This window comes from Narcine bancroftii, chromosome 3, assembly GCF_036971445.1.
Source record: "Narcine bancroftii isolate sNarBan1 chromosome 3, sNarBan1.hap1, whole genome shotgun sequence".
Taxonomy (NCBI): Eukaryota; Metazoa; Chordata; class Chondrichthyes; order Torpediniformes; family Narcinidae; genus Narcine; species Narcine bancroftii.
Genome location: NC_091471.1, coordinates 28,142,261 through 28,169,246, shown reverse-complemented (window position 1 = coordinate 28,169,246; position 26,986 = coordinate 28,142,261). Strand labels below are relative to the sequence as shown.

At 43.1% G+C, this 26,986-nt stretch overlaps 1 protein-coding gene across 4 annotated transcripts in view; it reads right to left on the bottom strand.

Annotated features, from left to right (window-relative positions):
• LOC138757044 (fibroblast growth factor receptor-like 1) overlaps positions 1-22,352 on the bottom strand; it is a 316,623-nt gene extending 294,271 nt beyond the window's left edge. Inside the window, exons 1-2 of one of the 4 annotated variants that reach the window (XM_069923676.1) lie at positions 22,071-22,352; positions 20,286-20,409 (exon numbers count right to left, since the gene is read on the bottom strand). In XM_069923676.1, the coding sequence (XP_069779777.1) occupies positions 20,286-20,349 (64 nt within the window). In that variant the 5' untranslated portion in view covers positions 20,350-20,409; positions 22,071-22,352. The other 3 variants (XM_069923675.1, XM_069923677.1, XM_069923674.1) reach the window with 3 other exon arrangements.
• Positions 22,353-26,986: the final 4,634 nt, after the last annotated feature.

Sequence of the window (26,986 nt, the reverse complement as noted above, 5' to 3'; positions counted from 1 at the left end):
ACACACATGCAGAACATACACATGCAAGTACGTGCATGTGCGCACGCAAAAACGCACACATATGAAAGCTGAGGTTTCAGTTCAATGCACATGGTGTTAAGAGTGAGGTCGTGTTTTTGTGGTTTAAAGAGAATGGAACACCAAAGATAAACTGCTGCATTTAACATTTCTATTGCAAAACTTGTTGCTGCCACAAGAGACTGATTGTATCCAATGTCCCATAACAAACATCCCCCATAATGAGTACAGTATTTATCACAAAACTAAACCTCTTTCTGGTAAAGTATAAATGGATGGAGTAGAGATTATAGGTATACAACCCAGTGGGGGGCGGGGGGGGGGGGGGCGGGGGTGGGGGGAGACCCTCCCAAATTCAGACAAAACAGTGAGAAACATTTGGGCAAAGTGAGAAGAAAAAACACATTGGGCAGAGAAAGGAAAAAACATAAACAAATTAATGATAATGGCGGCCCCTGGTCCACCAATTCACAGCCCTGGGCATCTTCACACCCGAGACACTACGCATCTCATCTCCAACCCAGGTTGGACACGGGCCATAGCCTCATCTGCAAACCTGATGCAAACGCCGGGACTGGCCGTCATGTGACAGGGCAGTCGCAGCCCGGGCACAGGTCTGTGGCTGATGGATGGAATCACTTCCCGCCTCTCTACATGATGACATCAGAGAGTCTGTGTAGCGTCATCCAGCATCATTCCCACAGCAACAGACCTTCCCTTGGATGATAAAGTATCCCAGGCCTGGGGATAGATGTGAGTCTTGGCATCGGATGGAATGGGATCGGAGTGGTCAGGGAGGGACCTCCTTCACAAATGGGGAAGCAGCCTGCGACTTAGCACAGAGGTGAGATGTGAGGTGGCCTGGCTGCAGTGCAGGCCCCCTTGTAAAATTTTGGGCAAATCAACCCCTCTGCCCCCCTGAACTAAAGAGTCTCCACATGCCCATGGTCGAGATGAATTTATCCTAATGCTTTCTTTGTGCCAACCTGATACATTCTCACCAACAGTCTCTGAAAGTTGGCAATCACAATGCCACAGATCTCGAATTTCTGAGGCAAATGATAGAGAACTCTGAGCTTAATCAGTGCAGACACAAATCAAGCTCATTCTGTGGCAGGTTATGTGCTGGAACCACATGGAGGCAGTTCCTTTAAGATTGTGACAGAAAGAGCTGACACCCACTAACTGCAATGTTAAAGGGTCATTCTTTTTCTCCAGGATACTGCTTGGATTTGAGCACTAGCTCTAAGCAGGGATTGGATAGGCCAGGGTTGTCAAGTTGACTGAAGGGTGACTCGGTGAGATTATGGGTGACATAAGTAGGGTAGATCGTCAAATTTTTCTTCCAATCCAGGGATATTGAAAAAAAAAGCTCAGTGGTAGAGAACATTTTGGAGAGGATTGAATTGCTTATTGTCACATGTACCAGATACAGTGAAAAGCTTTGTTTTAGGGTTAGGTAGTCTGGCTTTGTTTAGGGTAGATCATGCTCCACAAAGTTGAGCTTCTTTGAGGTGATGATCCAAATGATTCATGAGGGTCGTGCGCTGGATGTGGTTTCCATGGATTTTAGTAAAACTTTGACAAAGGCTGTAATGTTTGACTGATCCAGAAGATTAAGGCACATGATTTGGTAGATAGAATTCAAAATTGGGTAGGCTATATAAGGCAGGAGTAAAGGGGAGGGGGTGGCTATTCAGACTGTAGATTTGTGACCAATGGTGTTCTGCAATAAACTCTGTGGTTTGTGATACAAAGGTAAGTTTTCAGATAGCACAGAAAATGGCAGGGTTGTGGGTAGTGAGGAAGGTTGTCAAAGGATACAGTCGATATAGATCAGTTTGGTCCATGGATAGAGAAATCGCAGTTGGAATTTCATCCGGACAAGTATGAGGTGTTAAATTATAAGATGGTGTGTGCATTTTGGGCAATTTTAGCAGATTTTTGTCACCTAACTACAGGAACAATATCAATAAGTTTAAAAGAATGTAGGTAAGATTTATTTAAAAATTGCTGGACATCCTTGTTTAAAAAAAACCTGATTTACACAGAAAGGTTAAACAGGTTAAAACTTTATTTCCTGCAATGTAGAAGAATGAGGGGAAGTTTTAAAACCAAGAGGGATATAGATAGAGTAAATGCAAGCAGGCTTTTTCTCACTGAGGTGAGGCAAAACAAAACTAGAGGACACATGTTAAGGATGAAAGGGGAAATGTTTAAAGGGAACATTAGGGGGAACTTCTCAAGAAGAGTAATGATGAGAGTGTGGAGCACGCCACCAGCTGAAGTGGTGAATGTGGGCTCCATTTTTACACTTAAGAAAAATTTGGATAGGTACATGGATGGGAAGGGCATGGAGAACTATGGCCCAGGTTCAGGTCAATGAGACTAGACAGAATAATAGTTTGGCACAGACTAGATAGACCGAAATGCCTGTTTCTGTGCTGTAGAGATCTATGGTTCAAATGCCATTGGAAAATACACAGTAATTGGTGGGACCCTTGAGCCCCTGCTTTTTGGAGTCTGTCTATTATATGTAGGACCTGTATTCATTTCTGTGCCCCCTGTTGCTGAGAGCACCTCAGCTATTTGTAGTGGTCTGTATCGTTCACAAATCCCTGCAGATTGGAGTCATTGGTTACTTGAAAGAATGGGGTACTATTTATCCATGAGTCCTTACAAATTGGAGTCATACAGCTCATACACCTATCCTGGCTGCAAGGCAATGAAACCCATTTGGAGCAGCCAATCTGAGGGACTCAGACCTCTCTACAAGTATGGCAATGTGAAGGAAACCATCCAAAATTATGCCAGGTTGCGGGTTTCAAAAAGTGCAATCAGAACAGGTTAATCCTGCCCTGAGCCTTAAGCATGATAACTTTACTATAAAGGAAGAAGATTGGATCTACTGGCCGAAGCCGATCCCACAACAGAAGCATGAGCAAATGTTAAGCCAGCCTTAAAATTCACGGAAGAGTGAACTCAAAATAAAAGTTTGGATGCCGTGTCATCTAATATTATTACATGAATACTTTTTAGTCTGTTTTATTTAAGCATTCAGATTAAGTTGGTTGGCAAATGACAATGAAACTTCCCCATTATGGTAGCAATGTGCCATGAAGCAATTTCCAGGCAATTGCTTAGAATGTAAACTTGGATTATTCTACATCAGTCATGCCCAGTAAAATGAAGAAGTTACCAATAAAAATGAAGTGTGGCATGCACGCAGATATGTAAGCCATTCCCATGCACCACACAGCAAAGTGGGTGGTTGTAATTATATGTGGGAATGAGTAGTTTATTTCAATATAGTTCAATATTTATGTATAGAAATTAATTCATTCTACCATCGTTTGCTCTGTTTAAATTTAGCAACCAATTATCTTAGATGTATTCAAATCATACTTCAGAATCAGGTTAGATTTTGATGCAAACTGCATATATTCTCGGCAATATCAGGCAGCCTTGGACTATTAACTATATCCAAAACATTGCTAAATTTCAAATGGTTCCCTATTCTCTTGTTGCCTCCAGGATTGATTCCTGGAATGAAAGTGTTGACTGATGAAAAATGATTCAATAGAATAAGCTTGTACTCAGTAGAGTTTGGTAGGACAAGCAGAGAGTTTTACAACACAGAAAAAGACCCTTCAACCCATCTTGTTCATGCCAACCCAAATTATCAATCCAGGCTAGCCCCATTTGTCTTCATTTACCCCATATCCTTCTATCTAAACCTTTCATTTCCAAATATCTTTTGTATGTTACAATAGGGTATGGGAAGAAGGTCAGGAACCAGGAACTGATAAACCATGATCATAATGAATGGTGATGTAGGCTTGAAGGGCCAAATGGCCTATTCCTATACCTATTTTTCCATGTTTCTACTTTCCTCTCCAATGTCCTCTGACAGCTTATTTCATATACCCACCATCCTCTGTATAAAAGATTCTTTTGAATCTTTCCCCCTCACCTTAAATCTATGGCCTCTAGTTTTCAATTCCCCTGCCCTGATATGTATCCAGTAACTTCACTGAACAAATAAAGGATTCCAATGGAGATTGACTAATACTGATAATTCATTTCAAGAAAGCTACAGTAGGAGGTGCTCACCTCCGAATAAAAAGGCAGCTAAGATCAAGAAGATGTTCTTTTATTCAGGAGTCAGTGAATAATGGAGTCTTCTTCTCCAGGGGATATGGACGCATCCTCATCAATTTCAAGAAAGAAATCAAAAGATATTTTTAGATTAGAGGAATCCAAAGAAGCAGCTTGGAGAGAAAGGTAGGTTTGATATAAAGAATCAGCTATGAAAACTGCAAGAAACAGATTGGAGGATTTGAATTACCAGCTTCTGCCCCTATTTTGTACATTTGTTTAAATGTGCATGCAGATGGATCAGGAAAACTAGAGGTATCCAAGAAATGTAGGCTTAATTTGGACGCTGAAGAAAAATGTGGATATTTTGGAGGGGTATGGAGAGCTAGGGTGCCAGGTGCAGTTTAATGGGCTTGGCAGAATAATAGTTTGGCACAGACTAGATGGGATGAAGGGCCAGTTTCTGTGATGCAATGCTCTATGGTTCTAAGGAATATGTATCTCAGGGATTCATGTAGGTTGGCACAGGTACAGGCATAGTGGGCCAAATGAACTGTTTCTGCTCTGTATAACCACTGTCTAATACAAGCATGAAAATCAACACTAAATTAGGCACAAAAGAGTTCATAGTTCATGGGGTCAAGAATTTAGACATACAGCACGGCAACAGGCCCTTTCGGCCCATGAGCCCATGCCGTCCAATTACACCCCATTAACCTACAACCCCAGGTACATTTCAAACAGTGGCAGGAAACCAGAGTCCTTGGAGAAACCCACGCACACAAGGAGGGAGCATATAACCTCCTACAGACAGTCGGATCACTGGCGCTGCAACAGCATTGTGCCAATCGTTACGCTGACCGTTCTGCCCTAAAAGATTTCTCAGCAGGATGGGGAATCTGTGACAAATGATGGCAGAGTGGAGACTGAAGCTGAGAGGCAAATTCAAAAAAGAACTGAACATTCTTATGAAAAATAAAATCTGAAGGATACATGCAAGGAAACCGCCAAATGTTCCATGCCTCTATTGTCTTGCTGCACTACGTCAGGCCAGTCAACCTCTCCAGTTTTGCCCATCCACAGTTGTTGAGAGTGTTCCAGTTAATGTTCACTAATCTACATTGCAATGTAAACAGGCCAAATTCCAGACCATCAGGAGCTAACTCATACGCAACCACTCCTATTTGAAGTGGTTTTGTATAATATAAATTTGACAAAAAAATCTATGCAAGGAAAATGCCACTTACAGTTTGTAGATTAAATTATACAATATGACTGGAGTGCAGATCTGTGTTATATTCACCAGCCTTTGCTGCTCTCGATCCACCAAAAGAAAACCTTTTTAATTCAAATTTATCAAAGAAAGATTCTAATTTCCCATTGGCCATTCTAAACTGAATAGTCTTCTTGTCATTTATCTTTATCTGCTCTGTATTTTTACAGACAATTTTAAAATAATAATAATTTCAAAGTCTTTTTTTCTTACTGACTGACCTTATTTAGGAAGTGCGGAAAGAATCACTTGGAAAGGCAGGAGGAGATCATTAGGGGCTGGAAAGAGGGAAGGATTCAAGTCTGTTAGAAAGTCTCCTGTTGTTTAGGGCACCCAGAGTGCCACAGCCTCTAGGTACCAGAAACTCGCGTTCAATCCTGTGAGGTCTGCACGTTTTTCCTGTGACTGTATGGGTTTCCTCCAGGTTTTCCTGTTTCCTCCAATGTGCCAAAGGCATGGGGTGTATGGTAGGTTAATTGGCCAAATCTCACCCCACCACTAAGAAAATCTAAAAGGAACTCTGCTATCCGAGAGCAGCAGTAATCAAGTATCCACTCTATTCTTGCTGTTGCCATGAGAAAAGAGGTACAGGTCCCACAAGACTCATAGCACCAGGTTCAGGATTAGTTGCTGCCCCTCTACCATTAGACTCCTATACAACAGGCTCATTCAATTACTCATTTAAGGATTCTTACTTTGTACATTATTTATTACTGAATATTTATCTTTTTCTGTACATGCACAGCCAGTATGTTTACATTTCTTTTTTTGTTTACATTTGTCTCTTTTTCTTGAGTACAGTTTATACTACTGCTAAGTAGATATTCTACCTGGCCTGCAGGAAAATGAATCTCAAGGTTGTATATACTCTGACAATAAATTTGAACTTGACCTAATGAAAATTTGGATAGGTACATGGATGGGAGGGGCTATGATCCCAGTGCATGTGAATGAGACTAAGCAAAATAATAGTTTGATATGAACTGGATGGGCCGAAGGGTCTGTTTTAGAGTGCTACTGTTCTACGGCTTTGTGCTTAGCATAGACTCAATGGGCCTATTTTCATTCATTACGACTCAAAGGCTCCAACTTCAGAGCAAGAGGCAAATGGAGGTGGTTATGCCTTTTAACATTGGTTGAAATTAGTGCTGTGACTGTATCATGAAATGTTGCAAGCTGGCAAACTTAATCTTCAAGGGTGGTGCCACATTATTGAGGAGGCCTTACTTTCAAATCAGTTTTATGGGTTCTGAGGTGACTGATAGGACAAAGTGGGCTCCACAGACTCCGTCATGAATGGGGCAGGAGATGCTTGACAGAATGGACAAGAGGGAAGACTGGGAGATGATGTGGTCTTGGCGCAGTTTCCTCTGGGTTTCCAAACATTTTCATAAATGTAATTATTGAATGACTCCCACAGTAACTACACTTCATTGCAGCTAATGAAGTCTTATGAAGACTATAGTATAGGAAATATTCTACCCACTTTCCACATAGTATGCTGTTGCAAACAACAATGCAATAATGACCAAATCATCATATTCTTGGTTTTACTGCTGGATTAAACACTCCCCAACTCTTCCTCAGAAGAGGATCCTTTACCAACATCAGAGAGAGGAGTTCCGAAAAGCCAGTGCCGCATTTCCTCAACATTGCACTGCAGCATCAGCTGAGATGTCTGTGATCAAGATTCAGAAGTGATTTCGTGCACCGAACCATAGCGTCGACTGTACCTGTGGAGTCATTAATTGTGAGGTCAACAAATCGTGACTTTACAGTGAAGAACCAGTCCCTAACATGTACTCCATGTGTAATCCACTAAACAGAGGGATTAACAATAATACTATTTTGTGATGTCTGTCAGTCAATATTGAAACAGCTGTAGGGATAAAATTCTCCATCTGTCCTCCAATTTGTGAAACCACCAAGAGGACTGGCTGCAGAGTGAGAAGAATTTATCAGCCCAGATTCCAGTCTGTTTTTTAGACTGCAATGTCGGGTAAATCACTGAAAAAATTAACATAATTACTGCTCATGTGATCATACACACTGGGCACCTTTTTTGACTGCAAGAACCTGAGTGCAACAATCCCATTGGTTGAACGTGCTGTAGAATGGATGACCATCATTGAATTTTTCCAGTATGATTTACACTGCAGGATAAATCACAATGCAGGAATTGACTCAAAATTCCTGCACATTTCTTTTTAGACTGCCTGTGTAGCAGCAAAGTGTCTTGTTTGTGCCATTACATGCCTGCAGTCTAAAAACTATAAGTGTCTGAAATCAGACTTTTTTTTGTCCACTAACTTCCAATGGTTTACAATCAGTTCAGTAAATACACTTTCCTAAAGGGGTATCTCCCTAGCATCAGACAAGGCCTGCTGAATATAAACTGTCACTTTAGCAACACGTTCCTCATTATAAAATGCACATGTTTGACATTAATTGACAGGTAGAACGAATGGAAAATAGAAAACCAGTCCAAAAGTCTGAGGTTGCATTTCAACATCTCATTTGTAAAGTGACAGAAATAACAGCTGGCAATGGTCAGCATATTATTTATTCAAAGTGGAACGGCTGTTGATCCTTGCCAGGGGTTCTGACCTGTTATTTCAGGAGGCTCTTGATGAAGGGCTGGACAGACCTATACTTCTGACCTGACCTCTCCCCTCAAGGTCTCACAGTGAAGCAGCATGGATTGCATGCCATTAATATCACAAAAACTTTCCCAGCACTGAGCTCTCAGTTGGGACATTAAACCCTGGCTGTTAAAGGTGGATATTAAAGACGCTAGCATTCTCATTATAATTGCAGCAGGTAAGTTCTGCCTAAATCTCCATGTGAATATTTCTTACTCAACTTATTTCAAGAATAGATTGTCATACTTTTATTTGTGAGAGCTTATTATCATCGTATCTGTTCCCAGTTTTCACACCCTCTGTGCTTGACAGGGAAGGGACAGTGGTTGATTGGGATATGGAGAAGATTGACTGAATTGTGCTTTTTCTGCCCTGCTGTCCTTCTGATCATTCCTCATTTCTGCACATCTGTTCAAAAAGTGGGTAACCTGATCAAACACGAATTTGATTTAGAGAACATAGAGCACAGTACAGGCTCTTTGTGCCAACATAATAATCTAGTCTAGCAACTGCCTTGAATTTCCCCACTCCATAACCCTCCATTTTCACAGTTCCACGTATCTGTCTAATAGTCTCTTAAAACATTCTGTCTTACCTGCCTCCACCACCTTTGCTGCAGTGCATTCCATGTACCCACCACCCTCCATGAGAATCTTACCTCTTACTTACTCCCAAGCATCATAAAACTATGTCCCCTCATGTTAGTGATTTCAGTCCTGGGAAAAAGCCTCTGGCCATGCACACAATCCATGTCTCATGATTAATTGCCAATTATTATCAGAAGGCATTTTTTTTTGCTGTGTGAAATGCATCTAATTTCAGCAATACGAAACCATGAACCATTGAGGATCACTGGGAATGAAAGCCATCACAACTCCTGGATTCCAGACTGCAGTGTCGCTTCCAAGTACCCTGCTTCAGAAATTGGAAATGGTGGGAAATGCAACCATGCTGAGAATAAGTTCATTGTCATACACATTTTACAAAGTACATATGCAGCAAAATTCTTACTTGCTCGGCCAAATGGGCACTTTGTTAAGAAAAAAACATACATAATTGAATTAAAGAGACAATAAATAAATGGATAAAAAATGTTCAGTTATCCCAGGTCAAAAGACGATGGTACAATTACATTGTCCTTTGGTCCTCTGGCATTGAATATTTCAGCAAATATTGGATCTAATGTGAAACTACCTCCCTCCCTCCTGACGCACCAGCAATAGTATGGGATAGATGAGTACTGTGTCCGTATAAGAGCCTTTGTCTATGGCTGGCTCTCCTACATCAGCTCCGCTCTTATCGCCTGTGAGATTCTCCAAATGGCACCAAAGTAGCAGGAGTATTGTGTTACGAACTGGGGAACTGGATTGAAATTGTGCCCTCATCATATTACACTTAACAGCTGTGAGGGGGGAGAAATATGGGAGGATCGAACAGAGAGGGAGAGACTCACACTTGCAGAGATGAAAGGCACAGTGTTCTAATTATCCACACCACCCACTTTTCCCGTGAAGTGATCAGAATATCTGCCGCATTAACAACATCCAGCTGTAGGCCCCTGTTAACACACAGAGCCTTTCTCTCATCACATGCCTTTGATCCGCGCCATTTTTCGCCCTTGCAGATGAAGACAAAACTTTTGTTGAGCTGCACGGAAAGCCAAGCTTCAAAGCAGGAGGAACATTGAAAACATAGATTATATCTGGTGCAAGCTTTCAAACAATTTACTGGAATCACAGCGCCTCCCACAGAAATCTGTATAAACGCCAAATCTTCTCGAGATTTGTGGAACCGTGGGCAGTTGGTTGCAACCCATGGAACCTTTTTTTTTTGAAAGTTCCAAGAATTTCCTCGGTTAATTCCTTCAAACTGGTATCAGGTTTCTGGGCAGACTGTTCACTCGCCGCTGCTTCTGGTGAACCATGACTTTTTCACAGGTTGCAGGAAATCAACTGTCCACGTGCTGTCACTCCCAATAAAATGTAGCAAGCTTTCTACTCACCCTCTGCTCTGGTATGGCTGCCATGTTAATTTAGCCAGTCGAAGCTTTTTTTTGCACTAAATTAATGTTGTTCTACTATCAAAGGCAGTTACAGATGAGGTGTCGCTATGTGTCTAAAGGTTACTTCAGAATTTCTTTCTACTCACTATAAATGTCCTTTGCATACAAGATTGCAATTTAAAAATAAATCCTATGCTCACCAAGAACAGAATAACAATAACACAAATTTGTAAGGATTTAGATGATCAAATAATCTTTGCGGAATGCTGAGGAGAGAGCATTAAACCCTGAAACAGCAAACACCAAACATTCCAGCAACATCTGTAATGGAGGCCAATCATCTCAATCCACCACAGAGGTTTGAAACATCCTCTATGTAATTTGTTCTCATTACCTTGTTGTTTATTTTATTGAAAACCAAACTCCAGTTGGTGACATTGCAAATAGAGTTTGTTTCAGGTCCTGCAAATGTCGAACAAATTTACCCTTTCTGATGTACAAACTCCACCTCCTCATTTATTCACCTCATTCATCACTCAAACTGGGCAGCAGGTCCTTTTTGATAGCAGCAAGGCGAACAGTTTTAGATAAGTATCAGACATTAATATGTATTTGTGTAAGGATGTTTGTCTGATGCCCATGTGTCACTGTGGGTCGCTCTTCTCTATGCATGAACCCACCAAGTGGCATCAGGAGTCAGCCACTTCAATTCCCTTAAGACCATCAGGGTTGATGTAATTATAATCACAACTCCACCTGCTCATCTACCCTTGGTCACTTTTATTCCTTGTTTATCAAATACTTGTCCATTTCTACCTTCAAATATAGTCAAAGTCTGCTTCCTCTACCTGTTAAAGAAGGCTCTAAAGACACAGCAAAGGGAGAAAAGAATTGCCTCATCTTGGTTTAAACTCCTTATTTTGGAACTCCAATGACCAAAGTTCTAGATTCTTTTAGAAGAGGTGCCATCCCCTATACATTAGGGGACAAGGTGGGTGAGTGTGCGAGTGTATGTAGGAGAATACAAGTGAATGCTCAGGTTTATGTTTATTATCCCCAGTAGCAAAATACGGTGAGAAACTATGTTTTGTGTGCCATCCAGACAGGTCAACCTCTGCAAAGCACAGGAAATAGTGCAAGAATTTTAAAAATGCATAGTGTTACAATAAAAGTGTAGGGTAGACTGTTATAGAGAAAATGCAGTTTAAAGGTGAAGGTTCCATTATTGTCATGTAATATTGTCATGTTAGAATGTAACATAGCAGTGCAAGGCATCATTCTACTCTAACAGGAAGACCATTCAAGAATCTGATCAGTGCAGGGAAGAAACTGTCATTGAATCTGGAGAAGCATGCTCGCAAACTCATACATCTACTGCCCAAAGAGAAGGAAGAAGAGAGCATGACAGGCTCTGTCCTGTCATATCCTGGATGCTTTCCGGAAGGCAGAGAGAAATAAAGTCAATGGAGGGGAAGATAATTTGTATGTCTGTGTGGGGAAGAGCCTTACAAGTGTATGATTGAGAAACTGAGTGTGTGTGTGTGTGTGTGTGTGTGTGTGTGGGTGGGTGAATAGTATCTGATTAAAGGCTGAAAAAATGTGTAACAGTGAATATGTGTGTGTGTGTGTGAAGTGACCAGTAGAGTGTCACAGGGATCAGTGCTGGGCGCAATCTAGAGGGCCAGGCTTACACAGTAAATGGTAGGACCTGGAAGTATACAAAAGCATAAGGGACATATGATAAGGTGATCGGTTAGGTTTTCCCCCAGGGTAGAGTCCAGAAGAGGTGGGAAGGGTAAGATTTTAAAGAGACCTGGGGGTGGGGGGGTGACACATTTTTTCCACCCAGAGGTAAATCGAAAGAGTTTCTCCAAGAAACTGTAGGGGCGGGTGCAATTTCGATCCTTAAAAGACATTAAGACTGGATAGGATATTTTTATAGGAAAATAGGCCAAACGCAGGCAAACAGGCAGCCAAACTGCGCGGAATGGAGGCTTGGGCAGAAGGGCTTGTTTTCGTTGGTATGACTGTGTGTTGTGTGTGTGTGTGTGTGTCATTCTCTCCCTGTCTGTGTTTCTCTCTCTATGAGAGATAAAAAGGCGTCGCGCTCCTGTGACTAAGTCATTGAGCGTGTGTGGTCCTAACCCCCCTCCCCTTCAGATTGGCCCTTCACAGACAGGATCGAAGCCTCGGAAATGAATGAAACGGATGGTCAATTTCACCCTCGTGGCGTCCAACCACATCACGCCCATCCACATCTGGAAACAGAGCAGCGCGCAGCGACGGGAACCTCTGATAGGGAAATCCTGGAATCAGACCCAGTTAATTAAACCTTATCTGCTTCCTCGAGAAATTATTGGAATAAAGCTGGAATAATAATTTCCTCCAGCTACATCCGTCGGTGAGGAACAAGGTTGTAGAGAGAGAGAGAGAGAGAGGAAAAAATGCTTGAAAACTGATGCCTTTTGTCCCTCTTTGAATGGACGGGCTGTATTGTTCTGGATAAACGGAGTCAAACTCTGCAAACACCGTCTGTTGTCTCAAGGGGTGCTAAAAAAAAGTGTCTTCCTCCCCCCTCTCTCTCTCCCTCGGGAGAGTAAATTATGTAAATCCCCGCAGGCAGAGCTGGTAATAAACTTGAGTGTAAACACGACGATTAAAAAGACTTGCCAACTGAAGGGGTGGGGGGGGGGGGGGGAGAGAGAAAAGTTTTTGGTGACGGCAATGCTGAGAGAGAGAGAGAGTAAAAAATGGAAAGGATGTTTAAAAACCCGGAGCACAACCTCCTGATTCTCAGCCAGGGTTATAGCAGCACCTGGAACCCAGTGGAACAACCCCAGCCCAGGCGTTTCACGTTCCCAAACAGAGTTTGACCAGGAGCTACAAATGGGACATTACAGTTAATGGCCAAAAGTTAGGTCACAGAGGAAGTTTAAAGGAGTGGGGGTTTTTTGGACAGCAATGTTGGAAAAATCTGTGAAAAGAAATTTAACATAAATTAACATCACTTGTGGTCGTTTACACTGTACCCGTTAAGTTCCTGTCCGGCTTAGTGCCGGTGCTTTTTTTTTTACGTGGCCGGAGTCACCAGCTGGACATAGAGTTCATGAGGTGAGTTCTGCGGTGTGATTTCAGACTGAAGACTTCCCCCGAAAAGTAGGGGCGGTCCCGCAGGATCCATCGCGGTCCAGGAATTGACTCAAGATTTTGACTGCCCGTGGCACGGCAATTTTTTTGTCGATTGTGCCTTTACAATGACCTGCAGTCGAAAAACCCCTAAGGGAGGTTAAAAAAAAGACAGAGAGGAAAGTGCGGTTGGAAGGCAAAGGCCTGAGGGAGGACTTCGCTAGATGAAGACAATAGGACAGTTTGATACTGTTGAAGCAAAAGGTCAACAACCTGGTTTTCTTTCCTGCGCCCTCAGGAAAAAGGAATCTCAGGTTTGTAGGTGATGACAATAAATCTGAAGTCTCCGTGATGATGTTGGATCGGGTGATATTACATCTAGATATTGAGAACAAGGTTGGAATCTAAAGGTTGACTTTTTTTCCCCACCATATGTGCTACTGGTTGACTTGCTGGGGTCCCTCCCACCTTAATTTGTTCAACATTCCAACCCCAACAGTCCCTTCTCTTTTCCTCTGTCAATTGTGTCTGGCCTGCTGACCCAGCACAAAAGTGCTGGGAAGACCCTGACAAAGGGCTCAGGCCCGTAATGTTGGTTCTATATCTTTGCTTTCTCTGGGCACTGTGGGACCTGCTGAGTTTCTCCAGCACTTGTGTGTATTAACTGCAAGCACAGCGTCTGCAGACTTTCTTGCTTCACTCAGTTTCTCCAGCTGTTTTTTTTTAGCTCTGGAATTTCAATGCATGTATTTCCCAATGTGGAAATTACTTTTGCCAGTGGCGGATCACAACTCCACCTGCCCATCTACCCTTGGTCACTTTTATTCCTTGTTTATCAAATACTTGTCCATTTCTACCTTCAAATATAGTCAAAGTCTGCTTCCTCTACCTGTTAAAGAAGGCTCTAAAGACACAGCAAAGGGAGAAAAGAATTGCCTCATCCTGGTTTAAACTCCTTATTTTGGAACTCCAATGACCAAAGTTCTAGATTCTTTTAGAAGAGGCCCCGAAGGAAGGGGGCCCTGGCAGGAGAAGGGGTGTCAGACTCCCAGCAGGAGCGTTTACATTGGGCTCTAAAATTCTTTCAACCCCAAAAGTTCAATCAACCACCCCGGCATTTTTCGACCAGGGGTGGGGGGGTCAATATTGGCCACTTTTGGAGACCCCTGATATAGGTTATTTAATGTAACAAGGTCACTTTATTCTTTGCACTAAAGCTCAGCCTAGGGACTCGCATGGTAGTTAATCTGCCACTGACTTTATTTCTCATTCCTCATACAACCAATGAAGGAACATGAATAGACTTTAACATACTCTCCAGAAACTTAGCTCCACTCTCCTTGAATATCTTAGACTTTGTGTAAGGTCTAATGACAGTTTCACAAACTGTATAATCACAGATTAAATTTTTAATTATGAGATTGTTTCAAATTCATAATAATATTTACATTTTTATTTATTCTTATTAATGTCATACATTAACTTGAATCTCTGCAGGGGACTGTCCAATGGTTATTCCAAATCAAGATCACAAGATATAGGAGCAGAAGTAGGCCAATCGGCCCATCGAGTTTTCTCCACCATTTTATCATGAGCTGATCCATCCACTCACTCAGCCTTATTTCCTAGCCTTCTCCCAGTAAACCCTTGATTAATCAAATACCTGTCAATCTCTGCCTTACATACACCTATGATTTTGTTTCCTCTGTCATGGGAAACAACCTTGCCAGGTTGCCTCTGTCGAAGTCTTTCAGCATTCAAAATGTTTCCATGAGACTTCCCCTCATCCTTCTGTATGCCAACGTGATGCTGCTTTACAGCATGCCATTGAAAAATGGGAAGTGGTGCGACTTGGCTTGGCAACAGAGATTGCATGACCAGGGTATTAGGCAGGGAGGCTGATCAGTGAGTGTAAGAGTGAAATCAAGACCAGAAGCTGTTCAAGTGTGGCAGCAGCATCTGAGCTGAGGCAAGCATGAAGTTATAAAGTGGGAATAGACCATCCAATTAATGGAGCTGGTTTGTGGTGGGAAGCTTATCTCAGAGTTGAATATGTCAGGGGAAGGGGTGGAATCAGTGGAGAGCCAACAGAATTCATTACTGAAAACAAAACAGTCTTCTGATTATTCTGATTTATTATCGGAGTACATCACATATAATCTTGAGATTCTTTTTCCCTGCAAGCCAGGCAGAATTACCATTTATTGGCAGTGCAAACAAAAGCTGATTCAATGAACACATGTAAACAAAGAAAGAAATGTAAACAAACTGTGCAATACGGAGAGAGAAAAAAATCAATAAAATGCAAGAGGCCTTAAATAAATCCCCCTTGAGTTTGTGTTTTTGAGGTGTCTGATGTAAATCTCTGCCCATTCAGTGAAGTTTGACTGTTAAAAGAGAAAGGAAGGGGCCAGGATTCTGGCAGTGAGATGTGGTGGTGTACCATCAACCAGCACATCTCTTCTTGCTGAAACCTGGGAATCTCTAAATTCAAGAACTTTTTTTTTCAACTGTTATCAGACACTTGCCCATGCCACCCTAACCATAAAATAATTTAGGACCACCAAAATATCTGTCTACTGTGTTGAAGCAGTGAAGCATTAAAACAATTTTTAACCTGCTGCAATTGTGAATATTTATTTATAGTTTTGCACGTTGTCTTTTTTCTGCCACATCACGATATTTAATTATTGTTACTGATGTCTCTTACCTGTGTGGCTGCAACAATGTTGGCACTTCTGTGTGTGTGACATATGGCATCATATCTATGGGAACATGTGGATAAGAAACAGAAAGGGGGCAGAAGTCATGCATATAGGGCAGTCATTATTCCAATAATATTCAGTGTCAGAATGTGGAACTGGGCATCTGGGTTTATTTGGAAGGATACCAAGAGTTATCGAAATAGAGCGGGGTGGAGAGACGCTGGACGACAAGGTGAGTTGGCCTGTGAACACAGAATGCTGCAAATACACCCTATGCCCAAAGCATCTCATTTGCTCAGTAAATTCAGTCTATTCTTTCCGGGCATCGGTAACTTTACTCCACTCGAAGGGACTGGGACTTGTCACCAAAGAGTGTGGTACCGCCGCCAGAAGATGGCCAGAAGAATTAAAACCACAGGCATACTCAGCCTGAAGTTGGCATTGGTTTCTGAAAGAGTGATATAGTTGTATTCATTTACAAGAGGAGTGCTGCCTAGAATATGTTTCAAAGACTTTTTTTTTCCCAAACAAAAGTGTTATATCTGGAACTGCAACACGAGTCAAATGAAACTCGATTGATGTCGAAGGAATCGTTGCGCGTAGGAAGTTTGAGGGCCGTGTGTGCGAGTGTCAGTCTATGAATGTGTAAACAGGTAAAGTGCCTGTGTGTCCCGCCCCTCCTCTAAAGACGCGGCTCTCCATCCATCAAAATTTGTCACGAAAAACAAACACGTTTCTTCGCCTGCTAGGTCATAAATAGCTTCATCTCAATTCGTGTGCAATTCCGCGGACCCCGTGATCTTCCGCTTGCACCCAGTGCTCTTCATTGCCAGGTATCCTCCTGGCAAGGTCCCGGACGCGGCCGGCACATGTCACGCTCCGAACGCCACATCGAGGACCATTCGTTTTCTCGTGGGATAAAAGCAGCCGCACTTACTCTCACTAAAAACAGTGAAGCAGTTACAAGGTTAATGTTCCGCATCGCAAAGGAACTCGATCTGACGCCAAACACCTTTGGCATCTGACTTACACAAAATGGGTTATTCCCAAGCGTTAGCGCCGCCTTTACGAGAAGGTAGGGCCGGCCCAAAATGCCATTCGGCCTATAACTCCGTCCTATCTTTTGGTTCCACGTCCCGAAACTCCCTCGGGATCGTGTTGCTCAAGTCCCAGTTCCAACTACGCTCTATCTTACATCCACTTCTACTTCCCCAGTGTAATATTTTTTGGATTTCCTCATATATCATATGAATCACAAATTATACTGAGGGAGGCCAATCTGCCCGTCGAGCTCATCCTATCTGCAGGGAGCAACTGTCCTATCCACTCACATGTTCTTTCTCCCCCAGACTACAGTGAAACACGTTATTTTAGGCACATAACTAATCCCTTCAATCAAAGTTTACTCGTGAACTCCTTTCAGTTTCTCTCTCTCCGATTCCCAGTTGCTTTTAATGTGGTGATGGGCATTGATTCGATTTCCTTCTTATCGATTTGAGAAAATCGTCAACAACTGAGCTCCGCCAGCTGACCTTAACATAAGAGTCGTACAATTTCAGAGAATGATGTTCCTTTCTTGACAAAACAATTCTATCCACCTATTTTCATTTTACGCGTCGAATGGATCGCGCTGGAAATTTCCACCAGATAAGACTCGTATCCAGGTATGTGCAAATCTCGACAGAAGACGCGGCAGAATTCCCCCTCACCCCATCCCAATAAACACAACGCGTCAAAAGCCCTTCCTCTTGTTATGTAACAAGCACGAGCAAAATAAAATCCTGTCAATGTTCCGTAAAATTACTCATTATCACAAAGCAAATCAAAAAAATCCCGAGCTTCACTTCATGACAACGCGTAAACATTCTCCACCGTTAACCACGATAACTTTACAGCCCTGAATGCAATCGTCCTCATAATGTAACAACAGTCAAGTCCATTAGTTAAAACGAATTATAAAAATGATCACATTGAATGCCTTGATTCTATACATTTAAAAAAATCTCCGTGGAATCAACCTCCGGATATTGGCTGGAATTCTTTCTGCAAATTGAAATCGTTGTTAGATAATTACGCAGATATCTGTCCTTTTTGTTTACAGTGGTTAAAATGAGCAGACTTGTGAAATGAAGAAGACACAATTCATGCGCGATCTTTTCGGAAACGTTAAATACATCCGTTCAACCAACAGTAATTCGGAGATAATAGAGATAATGCGAGGTCGATGGGTAGATAGGTTAGGTAAGTAGGTGGGTAGATAGGTTAGGTAAGTAGGTGGGTGTATAGGTTAGTAAGTAGGTGGGTGGATAGGTTAGGTAAGTAGGTGGGTAGATAGGTTAGGTAAATAGGTAGGTACATAGGTTAGGAAAGTAGGTGGGTAGATAGGTTAGGTTAGGTCGGTGGGTAAATAGCTAGGTTAGGTCGGTGGAGTAGGATAGATAGGTTAGGAAGGTAGGATAGATAGGTTAGGTAGGTAAGATAGATAAGTTAGGTAGGTAGGATAGATAGGGTAGAAAGGTTAGGTAAATAGGTGGGTACATAGGTCGGTGGGGTAGGTTAGGTAGGTAGGATAGGTAGCTAGGGTAGATAGGTTAGGTAAGTAGGTGGGTAGATAGGTTAGGTAAATAGGTAGGTACATAGGTTAGGTAAGTAGGTGGGTAGATAGGTTAGGTAAATAGGTAGGTACATAGGTTAGGAAAGTAGGTGGGTAGATAGGTTAGGTTAGGTCGGTGGGTAAATAGCTAGGTTAGGTCGGTGGAGTAGGGTAGATAGGTTAGGAAGGTAGGATAGATAGTGTGGATAGGTTAGGTAGGTAGGGTAGATAAGTTAGGAAGGTAGGATAGATAGGGTAGAAAGGTTAGGTAAATAGGTGGGTACATAGGTCGGTGGGGTAGGGTAGGTAGGATAGATAGGTTAGGTAGCTAGGGTAGATAGGTTAGGTAAGTAGAATAGGTAAATAGATAGACACATGAGAGACAGCAGATGCTGGAATCTGGAACTAAAACAATAATGGTAGAGGAACTCAACGGTTCGAGCGGAAACAGTGGCAGAAAAGATGGTTAATTTTCCGACCCGAAATGTTGACCATTCCCCTTTCTCCCACAGATGGTGCTCACCCTGCTCGGTTCCTCCAGCGGAGTGTTTCTTTTTGGTTTGAGATAAATAGATGATATTTATACACAGACGTTTGGTCCTTTGATGAGGATCTTTCAAGGAAAAGTTGCTTTTCCCCTGACAAAGCGTGGTCGCTTTATTCACTTTTAACCAATACTATAAATCACGAGGGAAGATAATGGAGTTCCACACAGTCTTCACGGCTCCGTGGCCAACTATGTGTGTGGAAGATCTGTGCAATGAGCCCGGCAAGGAATTTGGATACACGGATCAACCTTTGCACCCTAAATTCAACCTGACTTCAGACCTCCGTCGCTCTTGTTCCTAGAGTTAAACACCGAGCAGAGTTTGTGAAACGTGAAACGCTGTTGTCGGTCACTGGGCCGAAGGGTCTGGACTCAGCTATAATGTTCTATATTTTGATTAGTGATTTCCGGCTTTGATCGCTCTACCAATGTACCAATAACTCCGCGTATTAAGAAGCGCCTTGTGCGACAAAGTAGTGGAGACGGATCGGGGATCTCAGTTAGATATTAAATCCTGGTCCGCTGGAATGAGATCCCTCACTGTTAAATAAATGATTCCGCGAATTCCCACAAGAGAAAACAACCGGGTAATCCCGGTGTGAAAATCGCCTCTTAAATCTCTCAATTTAATGAAGCAAGACGGATCATTGGGAAACGCGTGCATTTCACTGTGAGGCGAAAATACAACGTGCCCGTCCACGGACTCCCAGATCAAAAGGCGAATAGACCTACTTGGTCACGAATGCCCCAGAACTGCACAAGTCAGAGGGGGATGACACAAGAGGGCAGACACTCGCCGACCAGGAATGCAATCGTTTTCTTTGCTTGATGGCTTGAGAACTGGAGACAACCTGACGATTTTAACACGCAAACAAGACTGTCTCCGGCCTCAGAAAGATTCTGGATCCTGCTTTGGAGGCATGCAAAGAAACTCCTAACCGAGGGTAGAAATTAAGACTCTTTTAAAATAGTCCCTTAGCCAGGGTGTGGCCACGTCTTTAAAAACCGCCGCGTTAACATTGGAATGATAAACAGACAGATGTCAAAATTGTTCTGAGAAAAAGTTATTGCTTGAAATGTTAACCCTGGGTTTTGTTTTACTCTCTCGCGATAGTCGCTGTTCGATCTGCTGGGTATCGCTACCAAATTATTCTTTGGGGGGGGAAAAAAGGTCATATTTGCCTCGAGAAGAACCCTCATCAGAACCACCAATACACACAAAATCTTTTCAACACCAGATACGAAGCCCAATTTTTGAATGAAAACGCTCAGACTACTCACCCCTTGCACCTTCTGTGAGCGCTGTGAATCCCCAAATCAACCAAGCCAGCCGGAGAAATGCCATCGTTCTCTTCCCTCCGAAACAAAGCGAAGCTGCTTCTTTATATTCGTTACTTTTTCCAGGCTGAAAGTAAATAAGTGGGTTTTTTTTTTGTGCGTGGGTATGTGTGTGTATGCTTTTACTTGTGGGCGAGGCTATCAGTCTGACAGGATTCACGCTCACACTCTCCAGATTAGGGACCTGCTACCCATTCGAGTAACTCGGAAGCCTTTTGCCCACATAATTTCGCTTCCCTCGTTGTTTATTAATTCCTCAAAAGGAGTGGTGTTTAATTAAAAAAACTGGGATCAAGAATCGCCTCTTATTCCCAATGGCAAAGCAAAAAAAATTTAAGACTTTATCCGTATTGTTGAGGAGTGTGACATTAACTGCAACTTAAGCTAACATTCTCAATTTTAGCACTTCTGGAGAAGATGCAAACTAAAGTGAGTACTTTCACCTATGTGTGATATCATCTCCACTTTCCATTAAACTTTGCCTCAGACCCCGTCTAAGGTTGCGTGCCCCGAGGATACAAAACAAGGTATCGACCGCCTCCAACATGTCATGCAATTACACATTGTCATTAGTTCCCAATTTGCACCAAAACATGTTACAAAGTGAGCTGAAGGATGGGAGATGACCAGCGGCACTGAGCATTGCCCACGTGCTGGGGGAGTTCTCCTCGGCTTCAGGGCGCAGCGGAGCACGGAGCAAACGTGCCAAAGTTTTTCCCTGAAAGCCCCTAACGCGCACAAATAGCTGGCACCCACGTACTTGAAGTTTGAAGACCGTAACCGGATGCTGCCCCTCCGGCCTCTATTTCTGCGTTTCAGGGTCGGTCAGTCCTGATGACCCTCCCCCCACCACCACTTTCTTTACGGCGGACCTTTGATAACGCAGCCACCTTTATCAACTCTTTGCCTGTGCTCATCACAGACACACAGCGGCCGCTCGTACCCTCGGTGGGCAGTGAGTGGAGCTTGCAGAGGGGGAGGGGCTGCATCGGCGCCCAATGCAAACAACTCCGCACTGATTGGCGTATGTTTCGAAATTCAGTCGCGCAAGTGCGCACTTCACACAGGATTGGAACCTAATTGTAAATCGGCTCGCTGGCGAAATTGTATGAGCTCGTTGTTGGTAGTTCATTAGCGCTCTGGGAACTCGCAGAGGCCTTGAAAGTAATGCAAAAAAAAATATCTAATGATTAAGAAACAAACTTGCCCCAGGGGACAGAAAATAAACTGACCGCGAGGAACAAGTTAATTCGCTTCTGGTCGTATTTGTTTGTCTCTTGCATACCTGCACCCTTCGGCTTGTGAACTGGAACTAATCCGCGCTGTTTAAGGCAAGGATTTCCCATTTTGTCCCGTGTAGGAAAAGAATATCAAACACGTAGGTTTTAAATCCAGGAGCCAGTCCATGCTGGGTCAATCGATGCCAACTTCCGCGGTGGAGACGATCCAACTACTGAGAAAGGACAGGAGATCCTTCAACACAGCGCCCGAGGAGTCCGACACGCTCCACTCCCGATCTCCTTTTATTATTTTACATATTCTGAAAGATCAGGATTTGCTTCGCCCTCGCTGCGACCATTTCTTCGCAGCGTGACCGGCAAACTCTCTGTCTCTCTCTCTCTGGTCTTTCTCTCTGTCGGTCTGGTGGAGAATGTTAGTCAGCTGAGGCGGAAAGAACCGGGAAAGGGCCCTGAAGGTCGTTCCCAGTCAGTCAGGCAAAATAAATACCTGCGCTCTTCGATTGGCAGTTCCTTCCCTTCTTCGGCTTTCAAGTCTCTCTCTCTCTCTGTCTCTCTACAGCACGGCTGTGGAGAAGGGAGAGGGATTGCAATCTGAGCCTAGGTTGACTCCAAAATAAATCTGACCCACAAGTAATCGTTGCCCAGCATTACTAACTGCTGGAGTTTCCGCCTCTGCGCTCTTTTTTTCCCTCTTTCTTTCTCTCTCGCCACAGTTTGTTGGTTTTAAAAAACCACGTCAAGGTTGTGAGCGAGAGGTCGCTCTTTGTGCTTCTCAAAGACTACGAGCAAGTCAGTTTCAGCAGGCAAACTTCTGGCCAATCAGGGGCGCCAGAAAAAGACAGACAGGCTAACTCCATAGACGGGGCTCCTCTGACTCAAGACTAAAAGCAGCGCACGTAACACTGTGAGCAAGAAAAAATGTTTGTAAAATTCGTCGTTTTCAGGATGGAGGCAATGCCCGCGTCTCCGTCTGTGTCCCCCCCCCCCCCTCCTTGATACCCCCGCATTCACATATCTTATGTCCCTTTCTCTCCCGTGTTTAGGGGGCTTCCCGTAAAATGTACCCCGTGAGGTAGCATTCACACCACTCCCCCGAGGAAAGGAATTTCTATTGAATTGGTGGCTGCAGAATCAACACACAATTAGGAGCATGTTGGTTTTCTTTGGAAAAGCGATAGAGAACGAGAGTCAATTTGTCGGTAAAGAGAGATGTTTTTCCCTTTTTTTCTTTTGGCGAACGATCTAGAAACTGTTTTTCTTCCTATAGTCCCTCTTGAGTGTTTTCCCAACATAATAACGAAGTCTTACTGCTTTTATGCAAGGTCCTGTTGAAATATTAATCTAGTGGACAGTTAGCACTGCCCGGGAACCGTCAGGCTTGCGGGACAGAGATTGGGTCGAAGGACAGATCACTGGAATGGGGACGTTGTCCCTACAGGGGGAGATTAAGAAGATCAGTGTCGGAATGGGTTTGGAAAGGTGGGAAGATACACAGATCTCCCAGAACTTGTCACGCTTGATGCCAGGACGATGCAAAACCCAGGGATCACAATCTTAACACAAGGATCAGATCAGAGAAATAAAGAAAACTTCTTCACCGAGAGGATGGCGAATCTTTTGGATTGTCTGCTCGAGGGTGGTGTCCACGACATGTGCTCCATCCATTTCATATTACTGGCTCCTAATGATGGAATCGCTAAGATTCATCGCAGATTCTTTAAATATAATTGTACACGGGGAGCTTTCGTGATCACTAAACGTCTTCATCCAATGGTTTGCACCCGATACTTTGCAATCCCCCCCACCCAAAAAAAAAGTAATTTTAATTGCATAAAAGATAACGGCAGCTAACTTGAAAGCGTACTCTCACAAGTACCCATGTGATCACTTGGAGATACGCCGTTCATCTGCGACAGATAAAGGCCAAGAGTCCGGGAAGGAGTTACTGGCGCTTTTGCGAGAGAAGTGCGCGCCCTAATCATTTCCATCGAAGGGAGGCAGACCTGACAAGCAGCGCACTAGAGAGTTGGGTTAGACCTCCTCATGCTCACAGGTGTGGAACCCACATCCTCCGGGTTCGAAGTACGAGTGCTGCTTCTGAATGAGACGTAACATTGCAACCAAGTTGAAAAAAAAAACCCCTTCAGTAGAGCAAATGATAATATTAACGAATTCATTAAAAATCATCAACATTTTTTTTAAAAAATGTTTCTTTGTATTGAAAACCGTGAATTTTATTAGATACATTGCTTCCCGTAGCGATTTATCGCCCGGCACTGTATTTATCGGAAACTATAATGTACTGAGTATACAGACAATTTGGAAGTTCCTTCATTCTGAATTGGTTATCCCAAACTTCGAAACTGCACATCAGCTGTTGATCTCTTACAATCTGACAGATTAAAAATATAAAACGCAAATAAATGCCGTCTCCGTGCATTTTAAATATGTCTTTCCACCAACGGATGCAGTGAAACAATTTAATGTTTCCCCGGATACTCTGCAACAATTTAAGAAGAGCACAAGCCCTCTCGTGAAAACCTATTCCATGGCACAGACCACATGCCCAACAGCGCCACGGGCTGGGACAAACCCTAAGTCATGAATGAACGGGAGCGAGCTCAATGGGTTGGATTTTTAAACACCAGACGGTGACAGAGACTCCGGCTTGGCTCCATGAACTCGAATCAGCTCGGAACAATCCCAACTCAATTGTAATTGCTGGCAGATCGGCCTCCTTTTCCTTGGTATTAGTTCATGGACAAAGGCGAGTTTGATGGTGTAATTGTGGAAACAGCTAATTTTACCATTTAAAGATTGTAAAGATGTTAGATTTGGCGAATGTTGTGTAGACTTAAATGTGGCTTCGCGGGGTTAAGAAGGAGGAAGGAAACCCTTTTTTTAAAGCTTCCTTCTGTTCAGGCCCTTCTGTTTTAATAATGGCTCCATTATTTTTTAATAATGTGTTTTACTCTTCTACATTTTTTTAAAGCAACATTTTGTTGTTCTATTTAAATCACCGAAACAGGAGCACTGTGGTTCGCAACTTTTTGTTCCACTTACATACCACTTTAAATAATCCCTTACTAACCTATGACATAGGTTACATAAAGTCGTAGTATGTGAGGGGGGTGGGGTGGGACTTAAACCATTACGGGAGGGTCCCAATAACATGGCAGTCTTTAACAACGTAACCCACAAGATCATGTAAAATATCACTGGTGTGTCCGAAGAACATGCTTCCCCCACCCCACCCCACCCAGGCAATCTTATTGCACACTATCCCTAGCTAACAGGCTCTCGCCGGCGGCATGCCGACACTCTACACCATTCCACATGCATTAAAATACGGATTAAAATCGCCAAATGGATTAACAATTGGAAATGGTTGCTCACAAGTGAAGTAAAGTGGACAATCATGGTTAATAAATGTCACCTGGTGCACGGAGTTAACAATAATACATACAACTAAGTTGAGTGCCAATTGTTTAAATACACATGCACAGTGAGGAGGGTTATCTGGCGAGAGGTCATCCTTAAAATTCATATACCTGTAAACGAGTGAACGCAGAGTATTTTATGAGAAAAGGGGTCTACTAGGAACAGTTTGTCAAATTGTATATTTTATGTGACATCCCATGTTAATATATTTCCTGTTACCACGTGTTTTGATATGTAAACATGGTATATTTTGCTTCTTTTGTTTGATTTATGGTACTATGATTTTATGGTATGCACACCAGCAATATACTCTGCTCCCCACCTACACTCCCTGCTGCCCTCAAGCTCATCTTAAATTGGAGGAGCAGCACCTAATTTTCCATCTGGTCACTCTCCAACCTAATGGCATTAACATCGACTTCTCTAGTTTCTGCTAACATACTCGCCATTCTTCTTCTCTCTTATCGATCCCTCTGCCTTCGTTCCTCCAGCTCTCATCCTCATCCCTCTCCATTCACAGAGCCTTTCTTTCTTCTGTTTGCTGGTGTGCCCTCCCAACCTTATCCACGTGCCTGTGGGATTGTTCTCCCTCTGCCCCTCCCCTCCTCACCATTTTGTTTGGGCACCTGCCCACATTTTGTGCATACCTTGATGAAGGGCTCAAGCCCCAAACGTTGGTTATCTTAGCTGGTCACACACTGTACTTTATAGAGCTGAGTTTCTCCAGCATTTTTTTTTACAGCAATATACACTGTTCTGGAATAAATGTTGTTTAAAACGGTGTGATCTTTCATAGCAAATATTTATTTGCAGTAACACCTAAAATCAACTCGCCATATGACGCACTCCTGCTACTATTTATTATGCCCTTATAGCCTGTCGACATATGAAATATGCAGTCATGGACTGTTCTACATAATTTAACTATATGTAATTAAATAAATTACAATTTCATACTGTATCCTGTGAAGAATTAAACTAGATGGTCGTGCAATCTACAAAAGTGCTGGAGAAACTCAACAGGTCAAGCGACATCTATAGGAAATAAAGGACCTGAACCCTTGGTCCATGTATGAACAAGAAGTAGATGGGCGCCTGAATAAAAAAGATGGGGATGAGAGGAGGAGGGAGGGAGGAGCAGGGGGATGAACACAGGCCAGCAGGTAGGTCATTGGTGGATTTGGGTGGGAGGGCAGAAAAGAAAATAAGCTGAGGTGATAGAGGCTCTCTGAATGGAGAGGGAGGGAAGGGGGTAACGGGAGAAAGGGAGACTGAGGAATCGGGGAAAGAGAGAGAGACGGGGAGGGGGGGGTAATGAAAGCTCTACATCGGTGAGATTGGAAGCAGACTGGGAAAACCGTTTCCTTGAGCATCTTCGCTCTGCTTTCTCCAATAATAGGGATTCGCAGTGACCAACCATTTATAATTCCGCACAGCTTTCCCAAGTCAACGCATCTATCCAAACTGAGGCTACCCCCAAATATTCCGTCTGGGCCTCTCCAACCAGACGGCATTGACATCTATTGGCTCCCCATTTTTCCTTACCCTCCTCTCCCGAGTCTCTCCTTCCGTATCCGAGCCAGTCTCCTTTCATTCAGCTTCCCTCCCTCTTCTCTCTCCATTCAGAGAGCTGCCTTCTCCCCATCACCTCTCAGGGTTTTTTTTCCCCCTCCCACCCATATCGACCTCTTAGCTGTTGGCATGTACTTCTCCAGCAATGTTGTGCATTGCAGTTTTCGGTAAATGTTACTTTGAACCTTCCTTCCGCGGCTATTTAATATTCTGGCCCCGGGTTATGATGGAATATAGAGACTGATAATCTGCAATAGTTAACCTCTGCTGTGACATCCTCGATAGTAAACAGGTTGCGATTTTTAAAAATCCCACCGTAATTGATGTAAATTACGTTGTCTGGTGGGTTCATTGTAGCGTAACGACTTCAAGACGTAGCTTGTGTTTACT